Here is a 23913-nt window from a genome sequence, read left to right on the forward strand (position 1 = left end):
CACAGCTGGGATAAACAGGCATGGGGAGGGGGAGCAAATTCCCAGAGCAGCTCAGCCCCCAGCAGCTCCCATTGATCTCCCTGGGAGGGGAGGGAGATAGTGATTGTTCTCAGGGGGGAGGGAGATTTTCCATTATTCTCCAAGCAGGGGAGGGGGTGCTCCTTTGTTCTCAGTGGCTGCTGCTGGGCACGGAGGGCTATAGAAACCTTGGCCCTCTCTCACTGGGATCACCAGGACTTCGGTAGGGCCAGAGCACAAGCAGCCCCCTATCTAACGCCCGGCGGGCCCAGCACCCGGACCGGGGCCTCTGGGGGCCTTGCTCATACCAGTGATTTCTCTGCTGCACAGAACGGGGGGAGTGGGGAGCTTGTCTGCTGGGAGCACCCATCCGTGCCTCCTCCTCGCCACAAACAGGCTGTGCTGACAGTGCGAACTCGGCCTTCTCACCCAGCGGGAGACCCCTTCAGCATGAATTCCATACGTGGCAAAGGCAAATGGCCGGAAACCTGGGGGAGAGCCCTTCTCTGACACCCTGTCAGGGTTCCCTCCCCATTCTGAACTCTGGGGTATAGATGTGGGGACCCACATGAAAGACCCCCTAAGATTAATTCTACCAGTTTAGGTTAAAAACTTCCCCAAGGCACAAATTCTGCCTTGCCCTTGGACAGTATCGCTGCCACCACCAAGTAAGTAGACAAAGATTCAGGAAAAGGACCACTTGGAGTTCCTGTTTCCCCAAAATATCCCCCCAAGTCCCTTCACCCCCTTTCCTGGGGAGGCTTGAGAATAATATACCAACTAAATAACCAAGGTGAGCACAGACCAGACCCTTGGGTTTTTAGCACACTAAAAACCAATCAGGTTTTTAAAAACAGAACTTTATTATAAAGAAAAAGTAAAGGAAGCACCTCTGTAAAATCAGGATGGAAGATAATTTTACAGGGTAATAAGAATTAAAACAGAGAGGATTCCCCTCTAGGAAACTTTAAAGTTACAAAAATCAGGACTAAACCTCCCTCTTAACATAGGGAAAATTCACAAGCTAAAACAAAAGATAATCTAACGCATTTCCTTGCTTTATTTACAATTTTTGTAATCTAGATTCTTATTTCCGGTAGGGTTTTAGGAGAGGGTTTTTTTTTTTTTTCTGTCCTGGTCTCTCTCTGTCCTGGAGAGAACAACAAAAGACCACAAACGAAAAAAACCTCCCCCCACAGATTTGAAAGGATCTTCTTCCCTTATTGGTCCTTTTGGTCAGGCGCCAACCAGGTTATTTGAGCTTCTTAACCCCTTATAGGTAAAGGAGGGATTTTATGCTACCCTTAGCTGTATGTTTATGACACACCAGCATTGCTCCAACAGACACAGGGTGCTGCAAACCTCCCTGGTTCAGTGCGGAGCTCTTACAGGACCCCTCTCACCAACCTGGCATCAACCGGGCAAGGCAAACTCTGGAGAAGTAGGGGTGATGGATTGACAGGACAAGCCTTGCTCTGGTGCCCACATTACCTTAATGAAACGTCACGTTCTCCACGCACCTGGAGGAAAACTCCTGGTCGAGCTGAGCCTTGCAGAGAGTTACTACATGGTGCAGAATGGCCCCTCACTGCATGCAATTCCTTTGGAGTGTGTGTGTGGGGGGCGGGGGTCTAAGGCAAGCATGTGAATTGTTCGGCTGACGATCCAAGTCAGATAGCTCAGCTCCACTTGCTCAAAATTTTTTGCAAGATATTTATAAAAATCTTTCCCCATGAGAAAAAATAAACAGCCTTCTTTAAGTCTGCTCGCTCCTTGCCATGGGAAGTCAGGGGCCTAGCGCTCTCCAAGGAGCTAGGGAGGTCGTTGTGAGTCATCCAGTGTTTACCCTACTTGCCTGGGGCTGGAGCAAGCCAGGTTTGACTCCCTGCTCCGCCCTCGCCTGCCTCGGTGACCTTGCAGCAAGGCACTGCAGGCTGGATTTCAATGGGGCGCGGGGGCTTTCCAAATCCCAGTTGGCGCCGCTCTGCAGCCTTTGGTGCCTAAACCCCTTTGATACTCTGGCCCTTCGTCTTGTGTTCCCCCTCTGTATAATGGGGATCATGACACTTCCCTGCTGCTCAGGGCAGCCATGCGGCTAAACCTCTCAAAGCTTGGGAGGGCTGGGTTGGTACGGTACGGCATGGTATGGGCTCACGGGGCGGTGCGCATTATCGCCGGCAGCTGCAAAGCATGAGGTGCTGTTGTGGTCATTAACCAAACACAATGTGTGCAGCGGCTTTGATTAGGCCCCTCCCTGGTGTCTCTCCTGCTGCTGCCAGGCCAGCTGTACTTGGGGTGCTCCAGGGCTGAGACACGGCCGCCTGTATATAGGTACCCCCAGGTAGTTCACAGATGAGCGCCAGTAGCTGGCACTCGAGAACACGGCGGGTAGCTGCCTGGGCCAACGAAACGCCGTGCGAATGGCTTCCTCTGAGCAGTAATGACGTGGCAGCCGGCTGAGGTGACCTGGCCCGGCCCCGCACCTTTACTTTTAAAAGCATTAAGAGGCAGCTTTGGGAATTTATTAGAGCAAAAGCTTTCGTGAGCTACAGCTCACTTCATCCGATTCGTGCTGTAATAAATTTGTTAATCTCTAAGGTGCCACAAGTCCTCCTTTTCTTTTTACGGATACAGACTAACACAGCTGCTACTCTGAAACCTTTGGGAATTGTTTACCTCGTCCCCACTGGCTGCCCCATCCTCTTTGATCTGGCAAAGGGCAGCATGGAGAGTCAGGCCAGAAAAACGCTCCAGACCGGCCAAACCATGTTTAAAAGGGAAAACATCGTCCCGTGAAGAGAAGGTGTTTTTCGACCTATAAACACAAGGAGACTTAGGCAGAAATTGGTCCATTTCTTTTTCTTTGAAGCTTTATCAACATCCCAGTCCCCCTCAGAAGCCAGTAACAAGCCGATGCCTCCCAGAACTGTGCAGCTGCTGGCAAACTAATAAACCCTTTGGGACGTGAGCCACTGGTGCTATTCTTGTTCTGTAGAGGGGGAAACTGAGCCAGAGAGTGGGCAAGTGATTTGCCCAAAGTCACCCAGTAAATTAGTGTCAGAGCCGGAAATAGCCCCTACAACTTCCCAACCCCCGGATTGAGGCAACACTGGGTTTATGATCCTGCGTAGATCGAAGCCAGTGATATAATGATATCAGGCCCAGTTCTGTCACCCTTATTCCCATGAAAAGGTCCTTAACATCACACTTCTTCACAAGGGCATGAGGGGCAAGCTCTGGCCCATAATCAGGCGTACTTCGTGCATCTGCAAGCCCTGGAGGCCGCTGTCTCTGTTTCTCCCTGTGGCCTGCGGGGACGCAGCAGAGCGAGATGCTTGTGACATTACGGGGATGCTGCTGCTTCTCCAGTGCTTTGAGATCTTGGCTGCTACACACTTGCCCAGGGTGTAATATAGCAGCATGCCCTCTTGCGTGGCCCGCGGCACACGAGCCCCTCGGCTCCTGGACCAAGGCACCAACTAGGGATTTGAATGAGCTTTTCAGGCAGCAGCAGGCATTTAGCCTCCCCATCAGCCAGTGACATCGGGGGCAGGCCTCCAGGCTGCCGCATTCACTCCCAATTACACCGCCCCTCGGCTCAATCAGCTGGAGCTTTGTTCCTAGGCGCGGTAGAAACAGCCAAGCCCCAAATTGTGAATTTAGAATCCGGGCTCCTGTTCAAATTACACCCCAGTTAGGCCAGAGCCAGGCTCCCATGCAATTAAATCCAGCACAATTAAGGCACTTTAATTAAATGCCACCACCGGTTTTTGTGCCTCTGTGGTTAACCCCTTCGGTGCCGGATTGAACCAAGTCCTCCGAAGCTGCACGGTTCTGGCTGTGTTGGGCGCTTCGGTGATGACATGCAGGTCCCAGGCTTTGGCTGGTGGCACTAGCCTTTGCCAACATGACCCGGGCCGGGTGAGAAGTCTGCCTCTCCACCTCCAGGACAGGTGTCAGCGTAACGCGTTCAGAGCTGCCAGCAGAGGGTGCTGAAGGGAACACGGCTATTTTCCTGGCAGTCTAGTACCAGCTTCTCCAGCCACTGGTATCTGGCATGCCAAGCTTGTGCGGCTGGTTACTTGGGCATTGGCTGTTCAGCCCATTCATGGCACAGCTTCTGGGTCCTTTGGACAGTGGAAACATTTAACCAGAGCTAGCCAGAGCCACGCCTTGACTCAAGGGATGGCTGGGTTTAGAGCTTGCTAGCTGGGCGGCGTGGAGCGGGGGTGGGGGGCACAGATTGATGCTCTCATGGGAGCTGTGTGTCTGAATGGGATTGATGGGTGGGGGGAGCAAAGCAAGGCTAGTCCCAGGAACAGGGCCGAGAGAGAGAGAGAGAGAGAGAGAGAGAGTGAGGTGTATATGGAGATTAGATTAGATATAGGGGGTGTATGAAGATAGATAGATAGGTAGGTAGATAGATAGATAGGGTTGTGACGAAGTGGGACTGTTCTTAATGTTTCCTCTGAATACTGTAGGGGTGCCTCAGTTTCCCCTATGCATTTCTTAAGTCTCTAGGTGGTGGGATAAGCGGGTGTAATTGTTGCAGAGCAAAGGGCCAGTGTACATAAATGGCCGACACTCTGTCTCCTGGCAATTGATGGCCTGGGCCCTTCCCCCCTGCAAGGTGAGAGCTAAAGAGTTGGAGAACAAAGGAATCAGGTGAGCTCCTGGCCCGGGAAAGGGACAAAGCCGAGAGGAGGAGGGGGTGGAGAGAGAGTCAGTTGGGAGCTGGCTGGGGATGAGGAGTGAAGTGCAGATGTGGTTGTCTGGCTCACTGCCCCACAAAATGGACCCGGCTGAGGGGTCTTGTTCTCTGTACCTACAAGCGCTGTTTTAGACCATGTTCCTGTTGTCTAATAAACCTCTGTTTTACTGGCTGGCTGAGAGTCACGTCTGACTGTGAGGTGAGCGGGAGGTTGGATTGCTGGTGAATGGGTGGGAGGTTGGATTGCTGGTGAACGGGTGGGTGAGGGGGAGGTTGGATTGCTGGTGAATGGGTGGGAGGTTGGATTGCTGGTGAACGGGTGGGTGAGGGGGAGGTTGGATTGCTGGTGAACGGGTGGGTGAGGGGGAGGTTGGATTGCTGGTGAACGGGTGGGTGTGGGGGAGGTTGGATTGCTGGTGAACGGACGGGTGTGGGGGAGGTTGGATTGCTGGTGAACGGGTGGGTGAGGGGGAGGTTGGATTGCTGGTGAATGCCGGGTGAGCGGGAGGTTGGATTGCTGGTGAATGCCGGGTGAGCGGGAGGTTGGATTGCTGGTGAACGGATGGGGGAGGGGGAGGTTGGATTGCTGGTGAACGGGTGGGTGAGGGGGAGGTTGGATTGCTGGTGAATGCGGGGTGAGCGGGAGGTTGGATTGCTGGTGAACGGGTGGGTGAGGGGGAGGTTGGATTGCTGGTGAATGCGGGGTGAGCGGGAGGTTGGATTGCTGGTGAACGGGTGGGTGAGGGGGAGGTTGGATTGCTGGTGAACGGGTGGGTGAGCGGGAGGTTGGATTGCTGGTGAACGGACGGGTGAGGGGGAGGTTGGATTGCTGGTGAACGGGTGGGTGAGGGGGAGGTTGGATTGCTGGTGAATGGGTGGGAGGTTGGATTGCTGGTGAACGGGTGGGAGGTTGGATTGCTGGTGAACGGGTGGGTGAGGGGGAGGTTGGATTGCTGGTGAACGGACGGGTGAGGGGGAGGTTGGATTGCTGGTGAACGGGTGGGTGAGCGGGAGGTTGGATTGCTGGTGAATGGGTGGGAGGTTGGATTGCTGGTGAACGGGTGGGTGAGGGGGAGGTTGGATTGCTGGTGAATGGGTGGGTGAGGGGGAGGTTGGATTGCTGGTGAACGGGTGGGAGGTTGGATTGCTGGTGAATGCGGGGTGAGCGGGAGGTTGGATTGCTGGTGAACGGGTGGGTGAGGGGGAGGTTGGATTGCTGGTGAATGCGGGGTGAGGGGGAGGTTGGATTGCTGGTGAACGGACGGGTGAGGGGGAGGTTGGATTGCTGGTGAACGGGTGGGTGAGGGGGAGGTTGGATTGCAGGTGAATGGGTGGGAGGTTGGATTGCTGGTGAATGCGGGGTGAGGGGGAGGTTGGATTGCTGGTGAACGGGTGGGTGAGCGGGAGGTTGGATTGCTGGTGAACGGGTGGGTGAGCGGGAGGTTGGATTGCTGGTGAACGGGTGGGTGAGGGGGAGGTTGGATTGCTGGTGAATGGGTGGGTCTGAGGAGCCCAGGGAGATGGACTCTACAGCCCAATCAGCCCTCTAAGAGCGGTACCATAATTTCCTGCCTTGAGCCAGCGTCACTGCAGGGCTTACAGCTTTGTGCCATGTAGGCGCTCAGGTTCCTTCAGTTCCGGCCGGGCCGAGCCATGGGTTGGGAAATACTTAACAAGAGGGAGCCAGGGCCCGAGCAGTTTTGCTGAGAGAGAGAGAAAACGAGCACACACAATGGCCATGGCCGATACCTGCGTTCCAGCCCCGGCTCCAGCCCAGCTTGGGCCGATGCTGCACGCGGCGCAACCAGGGACACACCTCATCCAGACTGATGAAAACACAGCCATATATTTTATAATAAATAATGTACAAATCTACACAATTTATCGACATGCCTTGGCAAACCAGACCGTCCTACACAGACCGTTATCCCTAGCAGAACCCTGCCCCTGTGTCTCGACACACCAGGAGCAGCCAGGCTGGTGGACAGGCCCTTGCATTAATTCAGGCCAATTGCACTGAACTGTTCCCTGGACCAACACTGGCCTGGAGCCAGCCAAGCAGAGCTGCTGGCTCTGGTGTGGCATGGTCCCTGGTTGAGCAGGGTGCTATGGACACAAGGCCGGAGATTTGCAAATCACTGCGCATTAAGGTTGTCTGGGGCAGCGAGTCCACGGGTGGCATGTGCTGTATCCAGTTCTGGTGTGGACACCTGCTCAGGGTCTGTTTGCCAAGTGGGATTTTTTTCCCTACACACTTTTTCTTAATTTCCCCTCTTTTCCAGAGGGGAGGAACGTTATTATCAAATGCTGGGAGGACGTATTTTACCCATCCAACCCATAGGAAATTAGGAAAGAAAATAATTTTGGTTTTAATTTGTGGCCCCCCCCACCAAAGAAAAGATTGCTTGAAAAAATGGCCTGGTGCCAACCGCCAGTGATGCTGTAGAGAAGCCCGTATCGAGGGGTACTGTGGTCTATTCTAGGGGAGACTCCGTTTGCTTTGCTTTATAATTCTACTGCTTTCCGTACTCTGGCAGGGAGGATGGGGGGACACTATGAAATGGATGCCAAATTCCTGGTTTTTTTCTTTCCCTTTAGCACATCCGATCGGGTTTCATTTCTGGCCTGCTCTGCACTGACCCAAATGGAAGCATTTCCTGCTTGAAGAGAAGGCTGTCCGGCCCAGTGGCTATGGATTTCCTTATCTGCGGCACTCATCACCCTTTAGATCGTTAATATTAACACAGGAAGCATGTAAAAATATCTAATTTGCTTCTCTGTATTGTTCACTTTCCCAACCTGAAAACAGGGGCTGCTGGTCAGTTTCATGTTTGTTTCCAATCAGTTTCAGAGGCTGCTCTTTCTGCAGGGAGCAGGGAGGTGGGGGCTTGGCAGCACAGATGCGGGCTGCTATTCCTGTCAAATTCACCTGTTTCCACTGAAATTTCCTGTTTAAAAAATAACCTCAGAGGCTGGTTCTCTCCAGGCGAGGGTCTGTGCTCCTTGCTCTGAGAGCGTCCTCTGCAGCATATGATGGCTGGCTCAAAGTAAGTAACAGAAACCACCCTCTGTCTCCCTGCTGGACCCGGCAGGTGCATGGTGCAAGCGGTGGGGAGCATGGGCATAGTTTGGGGGGAGTGAATGGGGGGCATTGCCCCCCCCAAACTGGAAGCCTGAGGGCAGGTGCAGCATTTGCCCCTCCATGCACAGCCCCACTGGCCAGACTGGCGCTGCCCCCCAAACACAGACATCAAGCTACGCCTATGGTGGGGCAGGGGGCAAACCAGGGTTTGGGAGCAGATGTGTGGGGCTGAGCTAACTGCATGAATGCTGGGAAGCTCAGGCGGCTGGATAACACCGGGCACCAGGCCTCCCCGGCCCGCGCTAGCGCAGGGCCATTGAGAGCCCCAGGCATGGGATGTTACCAGCAGGACAGAGAGAACGTAGCAGGGAGGAGTCGGTTTGGAGAGACCAGCAACCGATGCTGACTGTCCCGCTCTGGGCTCCGCTCCCAGCCACGATGTGCTTCCCCCATCTCAGCTGATTTTTCTAGTGATCGGGAACAAGGGTCCCCCCGCCCCCCGCCGACACTTCATGTGAGGAAAGTCTGTGGGGTGGCGTCCCCCGCTGGCACTAGCAGAGTTTAGGGAGAAGCCATGGGGGACAGTGACTTGGGTGGGGAGGGAGCGGGGACGCTTTCGGATGGGGGGCCAGGTGGTGCTCTGCGTTGGGACCCCAGGGCATGTTGTGAAAGGGCCTTTAAACCAGAGTGGGGACGTGGGGGGCATGTGTGAGTTGGGGGGCAGCAGCACTGGCGCTGCTCATTGCTGAGCCCGGATCAGGCCCATCCTTCTCCGGCTGCTGGGGGTCCGTCGGGTCTGGGTGGAGACCCCGGTCCTGAGGCCAGCGGGGTAGGCCACCACCTGGGAGGGAGCCCGCAATTGCTCGTTGCCTCTCATCTCGCGGCGGATCTCGGTCAGGGTGTCTGTGGGAGAGCTGAGCAGGCGCTGGAAGAAGCTCTGATGGGTGACGGGCTTCTCCTGGCAGTAGAAGGTCATGGCCGTGCCCATGTCAGACTTCATCTCCCGGGAGAAGCCGTCCGACGTGCCGTCAAAGCACCGGCCGATGGCGATCTCCTTGGCCAGCCGCGGGTTCTGGTCGGTGACCGTGTAGATGCCATAGTTGTGGCCCAGCGGGTCCACCGGCGCCAGCATGTTGAAGACCGTGGTGTCGTTGTTCTCCACCACCGGCGGGTGGCGGCCCAGGTACTCCCGCAGGAGGCTGTTGATGGCGGTGCGGCGGCAGCTGCCCTGAGGGACGATGGAGACCAAGGTGCGGTCAATCAGGCTCTGGTCGAAGAGCATCCCGCTGCATTTGAACTCCACGCAGGCAGCAGAGCTGTTGTAGATCTCCAGGTCCCGGACGCTGCGGGTGTCCCGTAGGCCGTACAGCCGGCCACGTGTCCGGGGGTGGCTGCCGCCCACGCTCCGGGACCTCACCATGTATTCCTGGGGCCCACTGATTTTCACCTTGATGTAGCAGGCCCTGAACTCCTGGGGGTTGGGCCACCAGGACAGGTAGTCCCCGGTCCAGGAGGCCAGGTCGCTCTCCTTGAAGGGCACGACGTTGTACTCGTACTTGTCCACCTCCACCCGGTAGAAGCGGAAGTGGTTGTCGGCTACAGGTGCCTCCTCACACTCCCTCAGGCTCCGGTAGGCGTAGATGGGCCCGTTGACCTCATCTATGTTGTTGGGGTTGGGCTTGGCCAGGTTGATCTTGAAGGCTGTCTTCTTGAGGCTGGGGTCGTCGTGGTCCGTCCGGCGGTAGCCCAGCTTGTTTAGGTAGGGCTGGGACACTCCCACGGCGTTGGGGTTGAGCTTGGGGCTGGAGGGCACAGCCTCCAGCTCCTCCCCGCCCATGGTGGCGGTGACGTAGGCCGTGTAGGCGTCGGCCCGCTGGCCATCGCAGAAGGCAGGCAAGCAGGCCCCGTTGGGCCCGGTGAGGACGCTGTCGAAGCGCCCCCAGGCTCGGGGGTTGGAGGAGTAGCCGGGCTCGGGCTCCAGGTTGATGAGGGTGACGACCACTCCCTCCAGCTGCTCGCTGGGGATGAACTTCTCGTTGACATAGGCCCGGACCTTGACGAAGCAGCGGCGGCTCTCGGGCACGTCCAGGTTGAAGAGCCGCCTCTCCCGGATCTCCACGTTGCCGATCAAGAAGGCCCTCTCCTCTCGCTTGCCCCGCCGCTCCTTGGCCCGGCGGAAGGCGCCTTCCTCCTCCCACAGGCCTGTCTCAGGGTTCAGGGACCACAGCTTCATCTTCTGGAGGTGCTCGGGCATGCGGATCTGCTCCGCGTCTACCCGCACCTCCACCCGGCCCGTCCGCAGCACTTGGTTGGACTCGCTCTCCCGGAAGTCCACGGAGAACATGCCGTAGGTCCTCAGCGGGACGAGATCCCCCTCGGCATTGATGAAGTTGAGGTCGCTGGAGGCAGCAGCCACCGTGGTGACGTCCCGGGGGTCCAGGAAGGTCACGCTGGCCTTGACGGTGCCATTGTACACCTCCCCGTCGGGCCGGAGGAAGGAGCCAGCTGGTATAACCATCTCCCCCACCGGCTCCTGGCCCTCCAGCTCCCCCAGCAGGATGGTATTGGCCTGCGTGGGGTCCAGGTCCACTGGCTCTTTCTTCCGCATCACCTTGATGTCCTGGTAGATGGCACCGCCCCGGGGGTCGAAGGGCAGGACCTTGACCGTGTCCACAAACTTCTGCAGCCGGTCCACGAACCGGACCACGAGCCGCCGCGTGTCCGGGGGCACATCAATGGCGAAGGTGCCCTTGTAGCTGGTGAAGCCAATTTTCTCTTTGCCCAGGAAGATCTGGCTGAAGCGCAGCGGCTCCCCGTCGTCGGCTGCCGTCACCCTGCCGTGCACCAGGATCTTGGGCCGGGCGCACCTCTCACAGCCACACTCGGCCACCACCTTGATGGGCAGGATGGAGCCGGCGCACTGGATCTCCCGCACCTCCATGCGCCGGACCCTGCAGCAGCGTCCTGCCCCGTCCCGGCACTGCAGCTCATCCTTCAGGCTCCCAGCACAGCGGATGTCGGGGCAACGCCCCACATTGTAGTATGGGGAGCGCCCGGCCTCCTGGAAGCACTCGCTGGGCAGCTTGATGAGATATTCCTCCGGCTCGGCCTTGCAGCTCGGCTGCCCCTGGGCTGAGCCGGGGAGAGAAGAGACAAGTCACGTCAGGGGCTGTGAGACGAAATCCCTCCACCGCGCTTGACCGTTACCTGAGATGCCAAACACAGCGGCCTCTCCCGCACCAAGCACCAGATACCCCCTCCCTGACCCGGCTCCTTCTAAAGCAAAGAGTAAAGCACTACTCACCCTGAGTAAGGTTGCTAGGGCCTGCCCCTGCCCCGCCACCCCCTCCTCAATCCCTCCGGGCAGCCAGCCCCCATGCTGCTGAGTGTCTGACCTGGGATCCAGTGGCAGAAGCAACCCTACAATAATAAACCAGGCTGGATGGAGGCCTGGCAGCTTCAAGTAGCCCTGGGGTCAAGCCCCAGTCTCAGCTGCTGGGGAGCGTAGGTGACAGCCCCCCACAGGACAGGAGCACGTCACAGCCTAGCCGGGAGCTCCAGCTCATCCTGCAGCAGCTCCCGGATCTGGCTGTGCCGGTGCTGGGTTCAGGCCCAGGTGGCCATCACAGCTGCCCCCTGCTTCTTGCCCCTCTCAGGGCCTGAGGCTCTACCCTGAGGGCAGCCTGGGCGCTGATCCAGCCCCCACTGGCATCACTGGAAAGTCTCTAACCAGAGTCAATGGCCTTTCGATCAGTGGCCTTCAGGACTGGAGGAGCTTCTGTCCCCAGCTCTCCCCAAGACAGCTAGTGCAATGGCTGACCGGGGTGAGCTGGGGGTAGCGATCTGGTCTCCTGCCCAGCGCTGCCCCACAGGGGGCACGGCCGCCCCGGGACTCACCAGTCACGGTCAGGAATGCGGGAGAGGATTTGATGGAGCCCACATCAGTGCTGGCTTTGCAGTGATAGAATCCGGCCTGGTGCAGCCCCAGGTCCCACAGCACCAAGCTGCTGTTGTACTTGTGGAGTTTCCTGTCCAGGAGCGTCCCGTTGTGGTACCTGCAGGAGACCGGCAAGCAGAGAGCGTCAGCGGCTGGCGGGGCTGGAGCATCGGGTCAAGCCTGCTGCTCGTCGGCTCCTGGAGGAGTTTCCCCTGTATGCACAGACCCATCCCTTCCATGCACACCCCCACAACCCCCCATCCCTTAACCCCCCCCACAACACCCACCCCCACACATAACCCCCCCTCCTGACACACCCAACCCCCTTTTAGCCCCCCCATAACACCCATCACCGCTCCAACCCCCACTCCCCCACAACCTCCCACCCCTCATCCTCCCACAACCCATACATTTAAGCCCCATGCACACACAATCCCCCACACCCCTAACACACAACTTCACACACACACACACACACACACACACACACACACACACACACACACACACACACACACACACACTCATGCTGCTGTCTGAACGTTAAAGCTGGTTCTGCCGACAAGAATGGGACACAGGACAGGCTGGTGAAATGCAGGGTTCCTGCACACAGCTCTGCCGGTGCCCCTCACTCCCGACCTGCAGCCCCTTCCCCTGCTATTCCTGTCCTACAACACTGCCCCCACCTCCATCTGGGAGGCCAGACTAAGCCGGGGGCAAATCCAAGTCTTCCCCCAAGGCTGATGGTGGTGGCCAAGGGCTGGCTCGTCCTGTTCCTGCAACTCACCAGTAATATTTCGTGGGCCGGGGGGTGCCGGAGGCTGCACAGCAGAGAGTCACGCGCTGGCCTGCCACCCGCACCTTGGACTCCGGGTGCTTCACCATGTAGGGCTTCTCTGCCGGACAGAGAGGGAGCAGAAAAGGTGACGATGCCCCAGCAATAGCAACAACCACCTTCCCGCACCACTACTCCACTCCCATCCCCCCATCTGCTCCCACCCCACCCCCCCGTGTTCCACCTCACTCAGGAATCAGGCCCTGAGTCTGCCCAGAATCCAGCTTCCGGCTCCTCCCAATTCTGTCTTACCCCCCCTCACACACACACTCGCTGTCAGCTCCCCAAGAAGGCTCATGGCGCCGTCAGTCAGGGGGATCCCGTGCTTCAAGGGATTCTTTTTGTAGCAACCCTCCCAGATGGGTCACCAGCAGGGCTTGAACCTGGGGCCTTCATCCCTGCAGTGCAGACCTCTAGCCACTAGAGCTCAAAGAGCAACCCCGTTAGCTGGCAGCAGTAGCAGGCTGTTCCCCTCTGAGTGGAGCAGTCCCTAGAGGTGGACATGGGACCGCCCCACACACCAGGCAGGGCCCCTCACCCAGCCTCTGCAGCGTGACCTGCACTGACGATGTCCTGGAGCCGTTGGAGACAATCGGAGCCTCGCCCGGGGCGAACGTCTCCAGCTGGACGCTGACATTGGCCCCGCTGCCGGCACAGACCCCCCGGATGCTGAAGCCGCCCCGGCGGTCGGTCCTGGCCAGCACGGCCTGTGGCTTGGCCTTGAGGGAGACCCGGGCATTGGCGAGGGCAGCCCCCTCGGTGCTCAGGACGGTGCCCACCAGGGTGTGGTCCTGGCACGTGCAACTGCTGCAGTTCTTGCTCACCTTGCCCTCGGCGCAGCTCAGCTGGCAGGCTGAGAGGGGACAGAGGCGAATGCAATGAGAGTGGAACACTCTAGGCCCCCCCCCCACCCCAGCAGGACAGAGCAGGAAGGGGGACCCTCGGGGCTCTGAGATGGGCCTATGGGACCCACCACCCACCCCAAAATAGCCATGCGGTAGCAACAGGGCTCCTGACCCTTCCAAGGGAGGATCAGCCCTTCCCAGGCACTTTCACCCAATGACCCTGGGGAATATGCCAGGAGTGGAACAAGGTGGCCCAGCCAGCTGGCCATTGTACGTCATTGGGAACAAGAGGCAGCTTGTGCTAAAAGGAGACCCACGGCTGGGATGCTAGGGTGGTGGTGGGGCATGGGGAGAGGTGGGGCGCACTCCCCCCAGTTGGGCCTGTGCTGCTCGGAGCTGGGTTCAGGCCTGTCTCTAAGTCCCGGAGTGGGGAGCGCTGGGCTCTGCTCAGTGTCAGCAGGGCAGGTGTTTCCCCTGCTATCACCCCCACCCTCTGGGCATCTGAGCTTCCTAGGGTAGTTCTGCCTTCCCCAGGGCCGCAGGGAGGGGAGAGAGATTCGGACAGAGAAGAAACAGGGTGGGGTGGGGAGAGAATGGGGGGTGAGGGGGGAGCTCACTTGCTGGGTCGGAACAGTCCTGCCTTTCTTACACACAGGTTTGGGCAAGATCTGAAAAGTGAGAGATTTCAAATACCCCTCAGAGCTGAGGGGAAAACAAAGGGAGAGAGATGTGGGTCTGGGTGAGTGGCTGGATTGGCTGGCTGGCTAGATGGGATGGATGGATAGATGAATGGATGAATGGATAGATGAATGGAGTAGGACCTAGGGTAATAACGGACAAGGGGCTGAGCTCGGGTCCCAGCCATCTCAATCCAATTCACAAATCCAGGGGATTTTTGGATTGTCCTGAAGAACAACAGTTCCCCGCCCTTCTTGGACAGATACCCTGAAATGCCCTGCCAGATACCCCAAAAGGCAGGTCAGGCATGACCTGCCCCCCCAAACCCTGGCCCCCCCAAACCCTGGCCCCTCTTGCTGTGGGTGGCCCGGGGAGGGAGCCCCAGCGCAGCCAGTACCTGAGCAGGGTGTCCGGGCGCATTTCTGCACGTCCGAGGGGCGGCCGACGCAGCGGGACCTCTTGGATTTCTTGCAGCTCCGATGCCGGACTCGCTTCCCACCGCTACCGCAGCTCTTGGAGCAGGGGCTCCAGGCGCCCCACTCGCTCCACCCAGCATCTGGGGGTGGAGACACCAGTGACCCCATCAGGCCGCAGTTCCTTCATGCGCAGGGTGCTGCACGGAGAATCCTGAGCCAGCGGCAGAGGCTGCCCACCAGCCCTGGAAACGGACCCACCAGGAGAGCTCCCCCACCCTGCCCTGTGCATTGCCTGGAGAACACATCTGGTAGGGAAAGGGGGGGATCACCACCTGCAGCCCCCCCACTGCTGAATCCTACTTGGGGGCAGACGTGACCCTCCAGGGAGTCCGAGCTGGGTTTGGCACTGAGCCCAGGGCATGCTGGGGCAGGGCTTTGAAGGCTCCATCTCCTCTGTCCTCGTTGACACCAATGCCAAGTGAGCGCGAAACACAAGCAGAGTGCAAGGGCAGCAGTTCTCGCCTGTGTTCGCACTGGTGCAAATGACGACACAAGGAGACTCGGAACGCGCCTTGCCTTGAGTCCCTTGTGCCCCAAACCGAGGATGTGACCAACCTTGGTTTCACAAGAACTCACCCACCCCTACCCCGGCACGGCCTGAGGTCCCGGCCCCCCCGAATTGGAGGATCATTCAAACCAAGCCTGGCATGCCCAGTGCCGGGACCCACGGAGCTGTCCGTTCCCAGCGTCAAGTTCACAGGCTCACCCTTCCGCACGCGCCTGCCAGACTGTTTTTATGTCCTAGGCCTGCTACTTCAATTACCCTGAACAGCTCCCAGAGAACAGATGGGGCGGAAGCTGCCCATATGGGCCCAGCGCCGGAGAGCTGGGTGTAAAGAAAACTTGCCATGCATTGGGCTAGGAGGGGGAGTCAACTGAAAAGACCCCCCCAGCTATGCAAAGATCTGGGGCCTGTTCCCACAGAGAACGTATCCAGCGCTCAGAGCTGCCAGCCACCCGAAATGAACACCAGGCTCCCTGAAAGAGTCCATTAAAAAGAGCCTTGGCCATAAAAAACCAGCCGTTCTAGACCACAAGCACATGTCTGACATTCCTGCCTGTTGATGCACCGGCTGCACTGAGGGCCTTTATTGCTTAAAATGGGGGAGGGGGAGGTTTCCCTCCTTATTCCTGTTTTAATGAACGGGTGAAAGAAAAAGTCCTTTAAAATAATTCAGCTGGTGGCTGTAAGAAAAGCTGAATGTGCCATTGTGCCCAGAGGTGGCACGTGCAGGAGTCTGAAATAACTCGGCGTGTGTAGAGTGGGGCGGGCACGGACCAGCGAACGAGGCCCTGTACAAACAGAACAAAAAGACAGTCCCTGCCCCAAAGATCTTACAGTCGAAGGAGATTAAGTGAGTGAGTGAGTGAGTGTGTGTGTGTGTGTACACTGCCCCCTGCTGGCTGAGACTGTGCATGTACACGTGGAGGTGCCCTGCCCTCCCCGGGATGGAATCGCAGCTGCTCCGCTGAACACCACAGGCCCCATAGCGCGAGATCTTTGTCAGTCGCTTTTTGGTGGGAGCTGACGATCCCGCTGGGGCCTCGCTGTCCATCCAGCGCCCGTCTCTCACCACGAACGATCGGTGCCCCCAGCGAGCCGGGAGTGCCCAGGCCTCACGCTGCAGCCGGCCGGCCCCGTGGTGAACCGGAGAGCTGAGCTCGGATCCCGGGACCGGGACCCGGACCCATGCACAAGCCCCCCGGGTCGCCCAGCAGCACCGCGACCCGTTACCTGCGCAGGGCCCGCCGCTGCACCCCCTCCGCTGCGTGGCTTTCCCTGCACACTTGGGCAGCTGCAGCAGCGACAGGGGCTGGCTGTGGAGGCAGCTGCGCTGTCGGGTCTGGAGCCCGCTGCCCCCGCAGGCGGTTCTGGAACAGGCGCTCCAGGCTGACCAGTGCGACCAGTCGTCGTGCTCTGGGGAGGCCAGGGAGACAAGAGGGGTTACTGCGGGGAAGCGCCCAGGGCAGACAATCCCAATGGGGTAATTTCATGGTGAGTAACCGTTCTCTCAAGACAGCCGGCTGGCAGAAGGGTCCTCAGCCTTCAGGGCACAGGGGTCAGGAGGGAGGGCAGGGACAGCCTGGGCCTCGCGCATCCCTGGGACGGGGTGAAGCACCAGGGACTGGCAATGAAGAGTGGAAGGGCCCAGCACCCGTGGGACCCCCTGAGGCTGACACAAAACGGCAGGGTTGGCAGGGCTCAACACCCATGAGACCGGGGATCTGGAGGTGGCACTGCCTGGTGACCCTCAGAGCCAGCCCCCTCCCCCTCCCCAAGACACTCACTCACCCACGGGGCACAGGAAGCGGACGTGGTAGTTGGAGCAAGTTCTGCCCCCTGGCTGCTCCCGGTTGATGCACCAGAATCCCTTGTCGGGGCTGTAGTGCACAATCTCGCCCACATCCTCAGGCAGCTCCCACTCGGTGGTGCGGGCTTGGATGGAGACTGGCCGGGTGCACACCCGCTCCCGGTAGTAGAAGCGGACGGCCTCCAGGCTCTCGTAATCGCCCTCCCCGCCAGGGTGGTCCACATTGAACCAGGAGGTCCACTCGGTGGCGCCTAGGGGGCAGGGAAAGGAACCCATGGTTATCCCGCTCGGAGCTTGCGGGGGAGGGTGGTTGATCGTCATGCTTCAGGGCAGATTCCCCACTTGCATCAGGAAGGAATCCCCCCCCGGATTACCGGACTTAGTGAGGACATTGGCTGGGTGTTATGTCATTCAGTCATTCCATTTCTTGAAAAATTACCACAGACCTCAATTTTTTTTACTGCACGAGCACGTTGCTGACCCCTGGCTCCTGCGCCAGCCCCAGCTCCACAGCTCCTCCATGCCAGGGGACACAGACAATAAACAGCGCACTCTGTCTACGCGCCACATATCACCGCAATGGCTAGGGGACATGGGGCCACCTGTAGGCCAGCTGCACCCCCTTTGCATCTTGCCATCGCAGATCCTGGAGGACTGGAGTGGGGCGGGGGGCCTCAGCTGGCACCATCCCGAGGGATTTGCTAAAGCCAGGAGTCAGGACCCGTCTGGGCTTTCGGATCCGGGGCCTTTAAGCTGCAGTTATTCTTTTTAAGATTATTTTAAAATATTTTATGAATTGAAAGGGAGGGGATGTTGCTGCTTTGCCGGTGCCCCCCAATCCCAACCCACAGCCCCCTGTGTGACGAAGTGGGACTGTTCTTAATGTTTCCTCTGAATATTGTGGGGGTGCCTCAGTTTCCCCTAGGCAGTTCTTAAGTATCTAGGTGGGATAAGGGTGTATGATCATTGCAGAGCCCTAGAGGGCAGGTGTGTGCAGGAGTCTGGACACAGAGAATGGCCGACACCCTGTTTCCTGGCAACTGATGGCCTGGGTCCTTCCCCCCTGCAAGGCGAGAGCTAAAGGGTTGGAGAACAAAGGAATCAGGTGACCTCCTGGCCCGGGAAAGGGGAACGCCCAGAGGAGGAGGGGCTGGAGGGAGTTTCAGTTTGGGGCTGGCTGGGGACATGGAGTGAAGGGAAGACGTGGTTGTCTGGCTCACTGCCCCCCAAAATGGACCCAGCTGAGGGATCCCGTTCTCTGCACCTACAAGCTCTGTGTTAGACCATGTTCCTGTCGTCTAATAAACCTCTGTTTTACTGGCTGGCTGAGAGTCACGTCTGACTGCGGAGTTGGGGGGCAGGACCCTCTGGCTTCTCCAGGACCCCACCTGAGCGGACTCGCTGTGGGAAGCGCATGGAGGGGCAGAGGATGCTGAATGCTCCGAGGGCAGACCCAGGAAGGTGGAAGCTGTGTGAGCTGTGTGTCCTGCCGACAGGCTGCTCACAGGAAGGAGACTGCCCCAGAGTCCTGCCTGGCTTCATGGGGAGCAGTTCCAGAGCATCGCCCAGGGACTCTGTGACACCCTGCTAGCCCAGCCCTGGGCTGCCTCGACAGGTCTGCCGGTGCCCCCCAGTCCCAACCCACAGCCCCCTGCTAGCCCAGCCCTGGGCTGCCTCAACAGGCCTGCCGGTGCCCCCCAGTCCCAACCCACAGCCCCCTGCTAGCCCAGCCCTGGGCTGCCCCACTAGCTCAGCTGGTGCTTCCCCCCCACATCCCCCCCAATCCCAACCTGCAGGTTTGTACTATGCCATCCCCCGACCATGGCATTTGGTTACTACATAACAGGCAGGCAGTGAACCTGCGAACAGGGCCAGCTATGGACGGCACCGCACCTGCTGTGTCCAGGCTGAGAGGCTTTCCACCAGGCCTCTTTTTCTGGTGTTTCCCCAGCACATTGGTCTTGGCCGGTCGGGAATCATCCTTCAGGGGCTCTGTCGAAAGAATCACACGATGGAAGTGTTTGTATCCCCCACCTCTGCTCCACCCCACTGCCCCATGCCAGGCCCCTCCTCCACTGGCCCAGAGTCCCACTATGAGCACAGGGCCCTTCTGAATTGCTGGATTTCGCCACAGCGAATAAACAAAAGGTTGGTTTCATAACAATAGTTGAGACTTGTTCGTACAGCGCCGGGCACAAGGCGGCCCTGGTAGGGCCGGGGCTCCCCAGTGCTAATGCAGCACCCGCGGTCCATCAGAACACATGGCTAAATGTATCTGGCTCGTTGATCTGATGAGCAGTTGCAATGGTTTGTCACGTTCTCTGGAGGGCCCTGACCCCCGGGTATTGGAGCTGGGCAGGAAACTGCACAGAAGTGGGACCAACAAGAGATATCACCCCACCTACCTTGTCTCTCATCCTGGGAACATTTTCAAGCGATTGGAAAAAAAAAAAAAAAATGTCCCTGTCCCGAATCAAGGCAAAAAGCGGAAACCTCAGAAAATTTTGTGAGCCAGAAATGAGAATAAAAAACAAGCCCGAGAGTTTGTTCCAATCATTTCAAAACACTGGTTTGACTTTTCCCCCCCTTTTCACTATAACAAGCTGAAGCCTTGACACCCAAAGTCACTTCACGCTGGACACTCGTTCATTTCGAAAACGGGGCTCACAATTACAAACCTTTTAACCAACACAAACTTGTAAGCTGAAAAATGTGTCCCAAACGGACCCTTCCCCAGGAGAAGTCTGGGCTTCAACCAGTCGGGGTTTGCCAAAAACAAAGCTTCTGTCAAAAGATTCTGACTTCATCCCATCCCTGCGCGCTGGCACTTGCTACTAAATCTCTGCGAGCGGGAGGAGCGGGGAGTCCTGACAGCAAAGGAAGGACCTGTTCCCAAGGGCCTTTGTATTGCGTACAAACTCCAAAACTCCAAACTCCAAAAGGGGCTCCTCAGTGATCTAACCGTAAAAGACACAACGGCTCCCACGGCGGGGACGCGTCTGTCTAGACGGGTGGTTCTCAGCTGATGGGTTTTGACCTCAGGGCTGTCATGACTCCCGGCTGGGGGTCAGGAGGCATGAAACGTTTATTTCAATCTAAAGCGAAATAATAGTCACTCCCAGCCCACACGCTGCATTCCTGCCCCCAAGGCCCAGCATTCTCTGCCAGCTGCTCCCAATAGGCACACAAAGTCACTGTATGGGCCAAGCAGCCTTGTCAAAACCTTTTATCATAAGGATAAGGAGATCGTGAAGATTTTTGACTGTGAATAAGTGCTTGAGAATCTGGAATGTCTGAGAGACGCGGGGCTGGAGCTACTGGGCCGATATTGGAGGGAAAGGCGGGTTCCTGTAAGTGATGGGATCTGTGGCCCTGACGGTTCGGAGGTTGTGCTGATCAAAGCAGGAACGCAGCCCAAGGGCTGAACAGGAGTGAGGCCTCCTCGAAAATGCATCAGAGAGATAGGGCTGGATTCTGATTTCAACTGCACCAGCACAAATCCAGAGCCGCTCTACGTGAGTCGATGGGGTGACTCCAGATTTACACCGAATCCGGAGAACAGGCTGGGAACCTGCAATGAGTCGGACTTCAAAGGCCAACAGACTCGTGCGATAAGATGAGCCAAGGCTGCTGATGTGAAAATAACCCTCAGAGGGTGGCATTCTCTCTCCTGAGCCCCCTTGGCTGCTTGTTAATTTCATCTGGGCGGAATCTCCCTGCCAACAAATTGTTTGGCTCTTAATTTTTTGGGATGGGAAGGGAAGGGAAAGGTCTATTTCTGCCTCCCAGTGGTGTGTATAAGTGATACTGTGCTCATGTGTCCCCCCCACACTGAACTGGGCTGGATCCCCCCTTCCCATGGGGGTAGGGAGAGTCTGGTGGACACAATTGTGCAGCAGATGGCATCTGAAGGGCACAATGCAGGTCCCTATTGCAGGTGGCATGCACCATACAATTCACCCCTCTTCCCCTGGCAGGAGAGAAGAACAGAAAGGACCTCGCTCAGGGGAGCAAAGGGAGCTATGAGGGGTGAACAATCAATGGATCCTTTGTTTATTACACATCACAGGCCACAGGCTGGGTTCACTAATGGTTCTGCCCGGTGTCCCTGCTGCGGGAAGCCTCCAAACACCAATTTCTCTGGGCTTGTGTCCAGTAGGAACCAGAGAGGTTTGAAACACAACCGATCCGGCTCTGAACCATGAGGGAGGTAACCCAGGGAATGTGGGTCCCTTGCAAATGGATGGTTAGGAGTCTGTGTCTGTGTGCAAGGTGTTAAAGGAATGCAGAGAGTGAGGGACTCAGTACACACACACACACACACACACACTCTCTCTCTCTCTCTGAGGGGTATCCGTGATAGTCTGTATCCACAAAAAACAACAAGGAGTCCGGTGGCACCTTAAAGACTAACAGATTTATTTGGGCATAAGCTTTTGTGGGTAAAAAACCCACTTCTTCAGATGCGTGCGTGTGTCAGTCCGTTCGTCAGTCTCTGTCTGTCTGTCAGTCAAACTGGCCCCAGTCTGAATCTCTGTCTAAAACTGAGTTCCAAAATGACCCCCAATCTCCAACAGGGGGTGATAGGGTCTTCTGCACCATCAAGCCCTGACCTCAGGAGCCCCCTGGCCCCTGCCCTCATGCTAGCAGATTACCGGGATCAGTGCTAAATAATGGAGGAAAAGCCCATTTCCCCATGCTTGACCCCGAAACCAGGCATATTTCCATTCCCACACACCAGGGTGACCATACATCTGGTTTCAGCTGGGACGGTCCCTTTTTTTTAGTCCTGTCCCGGATTTTTTTTTTTTCCCCCTTTTCTCCCCATAAGGAGGCATTTGTCCCTGCTCTTGCTGACTGGATCAGCTGACAAGAGCAAACGGGACAGATGCCGACTTTTGCCAAAAAGAAGCCAGGTGCAGTGCGAAGGAGCATGCCGGGGAGAGGGGGTGTGAGCGGAGACGCCAGTCACTCGCAGGCGGGGAGGGGGGGGCAGGACTGGGCTGGGGAGGCAGTGTTCCAGCCATGGGCAACGGCCACAGGCGAGGTGAGGGGGCCTCAGGCAAGCAGCTGGGGGTGTCCTGTTTTCTCTTTGGGAAATATGGTCGCCCTGCCGCACACTGCTGGCAGAGCGGGAAGGTGCTGTGCTGGGGATCTCCCAAGGTATATGCCCAGGAGCTCTCCGGGCACACTCATGTCTACGCTACAAAGCCAAGTTGACATAAGGCAGCTTACGTCAACCTAACTATGTAAGCGTCCACACTACAGCCTCCCTCCTGCCGCTGTAACTCGCCCGCTTTGCAGACCTAGTGAATCCACCTCGCCGAGAGGCATCGGGCTTAGGGCGACGTCGTTTGGGTGACCTGGACATGAAAAACCACAGTCATGACTGCGGTGGCTGTAAAATCAACCTCACATACGTCAGCGCTGCACAGGAGCCCCCTGACCCCCAGGCAGGTCCTGGCTCTTCCCCAGTATATTGAGGGGCTGGGGGAAGCTGCAGCATGGAGAGTCCTCCTGGGAGGCGAAAGCCTCGTCTGGGAGGCAGGTGCTTGGGGGTAGCAGCAGCTGGGGAGCTACCACTCAGGGCTTGGGCTGTGCCCAGCGTCTACACTGGGGTCATGCCAAGCTTGGGCGAGGAGCAGAAATTGGGGGTCACTGGAACCTGCGGAGCGGCTCGTTCCCCTACAGGGCCCTATTGTGTCAGTTGACTCAACTCCCCACCACCAAGTGTGAAGCCTCCCAGAGAGCTCCCCAAGGCCCAGCAAGCCAGAGGCCACTAGCCACAAGGGCCCCCCAGCCAGCCACGGTACCTCCGTGCACCCAGCACTCACCCACCAGCCGATCTCCAGGGGCAGGGAAGCTAAGAGCCAGGCACAGGGGTGAGGTGCAGAGATGGGGGGCCAATATTGCCCCTGCGGGTGTTGGGGTGAAGGGAGTGACCCCGCCAGGGGCTGGGTCTAAGCCGATGCAACCCCCAGCTGGCTAGGGGAGCCCCCTGGTGATGCGGGAGGGGGGATTTTGTGTTTCTAACCTCGCCGCGCTTTGCATCCACACTCGGCGCACCCCGGGCGCTCCCCGGCTCGGCTTCCCCGCCCTGCCCCTGCCGAGGGAGCGGCGAGACACCCGGGGAGCCGGGCAGCGGCCAGGGATTCCCCGGAGGTCACGTCACACATGCAGCAAGTCAGCGACAGACCCAGCCAGGGAACCCAGGCGTCCCGATGCTACCAGCTCCCTCCTCTGGGCAGCCCGGCCGGCCCGGGCGGGCACACTGTGAATGGGGGGCGGGGAGCAGCGAGCCGAGGGCGGGAGGGGCAGGGGGTCTCCCCAGCTGCGCCCCCGCCCCAGCCCAGCCAGGGTCCGGGGGTCCCCCAGCCGGGCCGCGCTGCGAGACCCCAGGAGACAGGCAGCCCAGTGCGCTGGGGGCGCAGCGGCCAGCTGGGGGCTTCTCCCGGAGCCGGCTCACCTGGGGCTGCCCCCGGCGGCGCAGGGACCTGCGGGCCCCCGCCGCGGCTCACCCCCCAGGGCACCAGCCTTACCTCGGGCCAGGGCCAGGGCCAGGCTGGCGGCGAAGAGCAGCAGGGCCGGCGTGAGCGGCACCATCCCGCTGCGCCGGGCTCCGAATAACCCTCCTCCGGGAGCTCCGGCTGCGCGGGGCGGGGCGCTCCTGGAGCCGGCTCGGGGCGGACTGGGAGCCCAGCGGAGTCTCCGGGCTATATAGGAGGCCTGTCCCCCGCTCCCTCCACCATTGGTTTGCGCTGGGATCCCGCTCTGGCAGGAGAAATCGGACACTGGCCGTCGGGGTTTGTCGGCGCGGCTGGGGCTGGAAAGGTGTCAAGAGGAAAGGGGAGGGAAAAGCGCCGCTGGCGAGGTTTGGCCAGGCGCGGGGCTGCGGACCCTGGGGAGAAGGGGGCCCTGGCTTTGCAAAGGCGCTAAAACTGGCTGGGTTTGTGGATTGGAACCTACAGCGGCCCAGGTCCCACCAACTCAACCCAGCCCCTGCCAGGACAAGAGATGCA

General features: G+C 58.4%; 1 protein-coding gene across 1 annotated transcript; it reads right to left on the minus strand.

Moving 5' to 3' along the window:
* Positions 1–6556: 6556 nt before the first annotated feature.
* CILP2 (cartilage intermediate layer protein 2) lies at positions 6557–23673 on the minus strand. Its single transcript, XM_037885987.2, has 9 exons — positions 23434–23673; positions 18788–18886; positions 16876–17145; positions 16318–16500; positions 14504–14662; positions 13122–13436; positions 12536–12644; positions 11709–11866; positions 6557–10943 (listed from the first exon to the last, which is right to left on the minus strand). Exons 1-9 carry the CDS (start codon positions 23495–23497, stop codon positions 8551–8553), a joined length of 3750 nt encoding a protein of 1249 aa, XP_037741915.1. The 5' UTR covers positions 23498–23673; the 3' UTR covers positions 6557–8550.
* Positions 23674–23913: the final 240 nt, after the last annotated feature.

Source organism: Chelonia mydas, chromosome 25, assembly GCF_015237465.2.
Source record: "Chelonia mydas isolate rCheMyd1 chromosome 25, rCheMyd1.pri.v2, whole genome shotgun sequence".
Lineage (NCBI taxonomy): Eukaryota > Metazoa > Chordata > Testudines > Cheloniidae > Chelonia > Chelonia mydas.

Excerpts from the sequence above, each read along its gene's own strand:
- CILP2 (XM_037885987.2), bottom strand. The coding sequence starts at position 23,497 with ATGGTGCCGCTCACGCCGGCCCTGCTGCTCTTCGCCGCCAGCCTGGCC. Across the intron at positions 18,887-23,433 it reads GGCCCTGGCCCTGGCCCGAG|AGCCCCTGAAGGATGATTCC; the intron begins GTAAGGCTGGTG and ends TTCTTTCGACAG. Across the intron at positions 16,501-16,875 it reads CCGCTTCCTGTGCCCCGTGG|AGCACGACGACTGGTCGCAC; the intron begins GTGAGTGAGTGT and ends TGGCCTCCCCAG.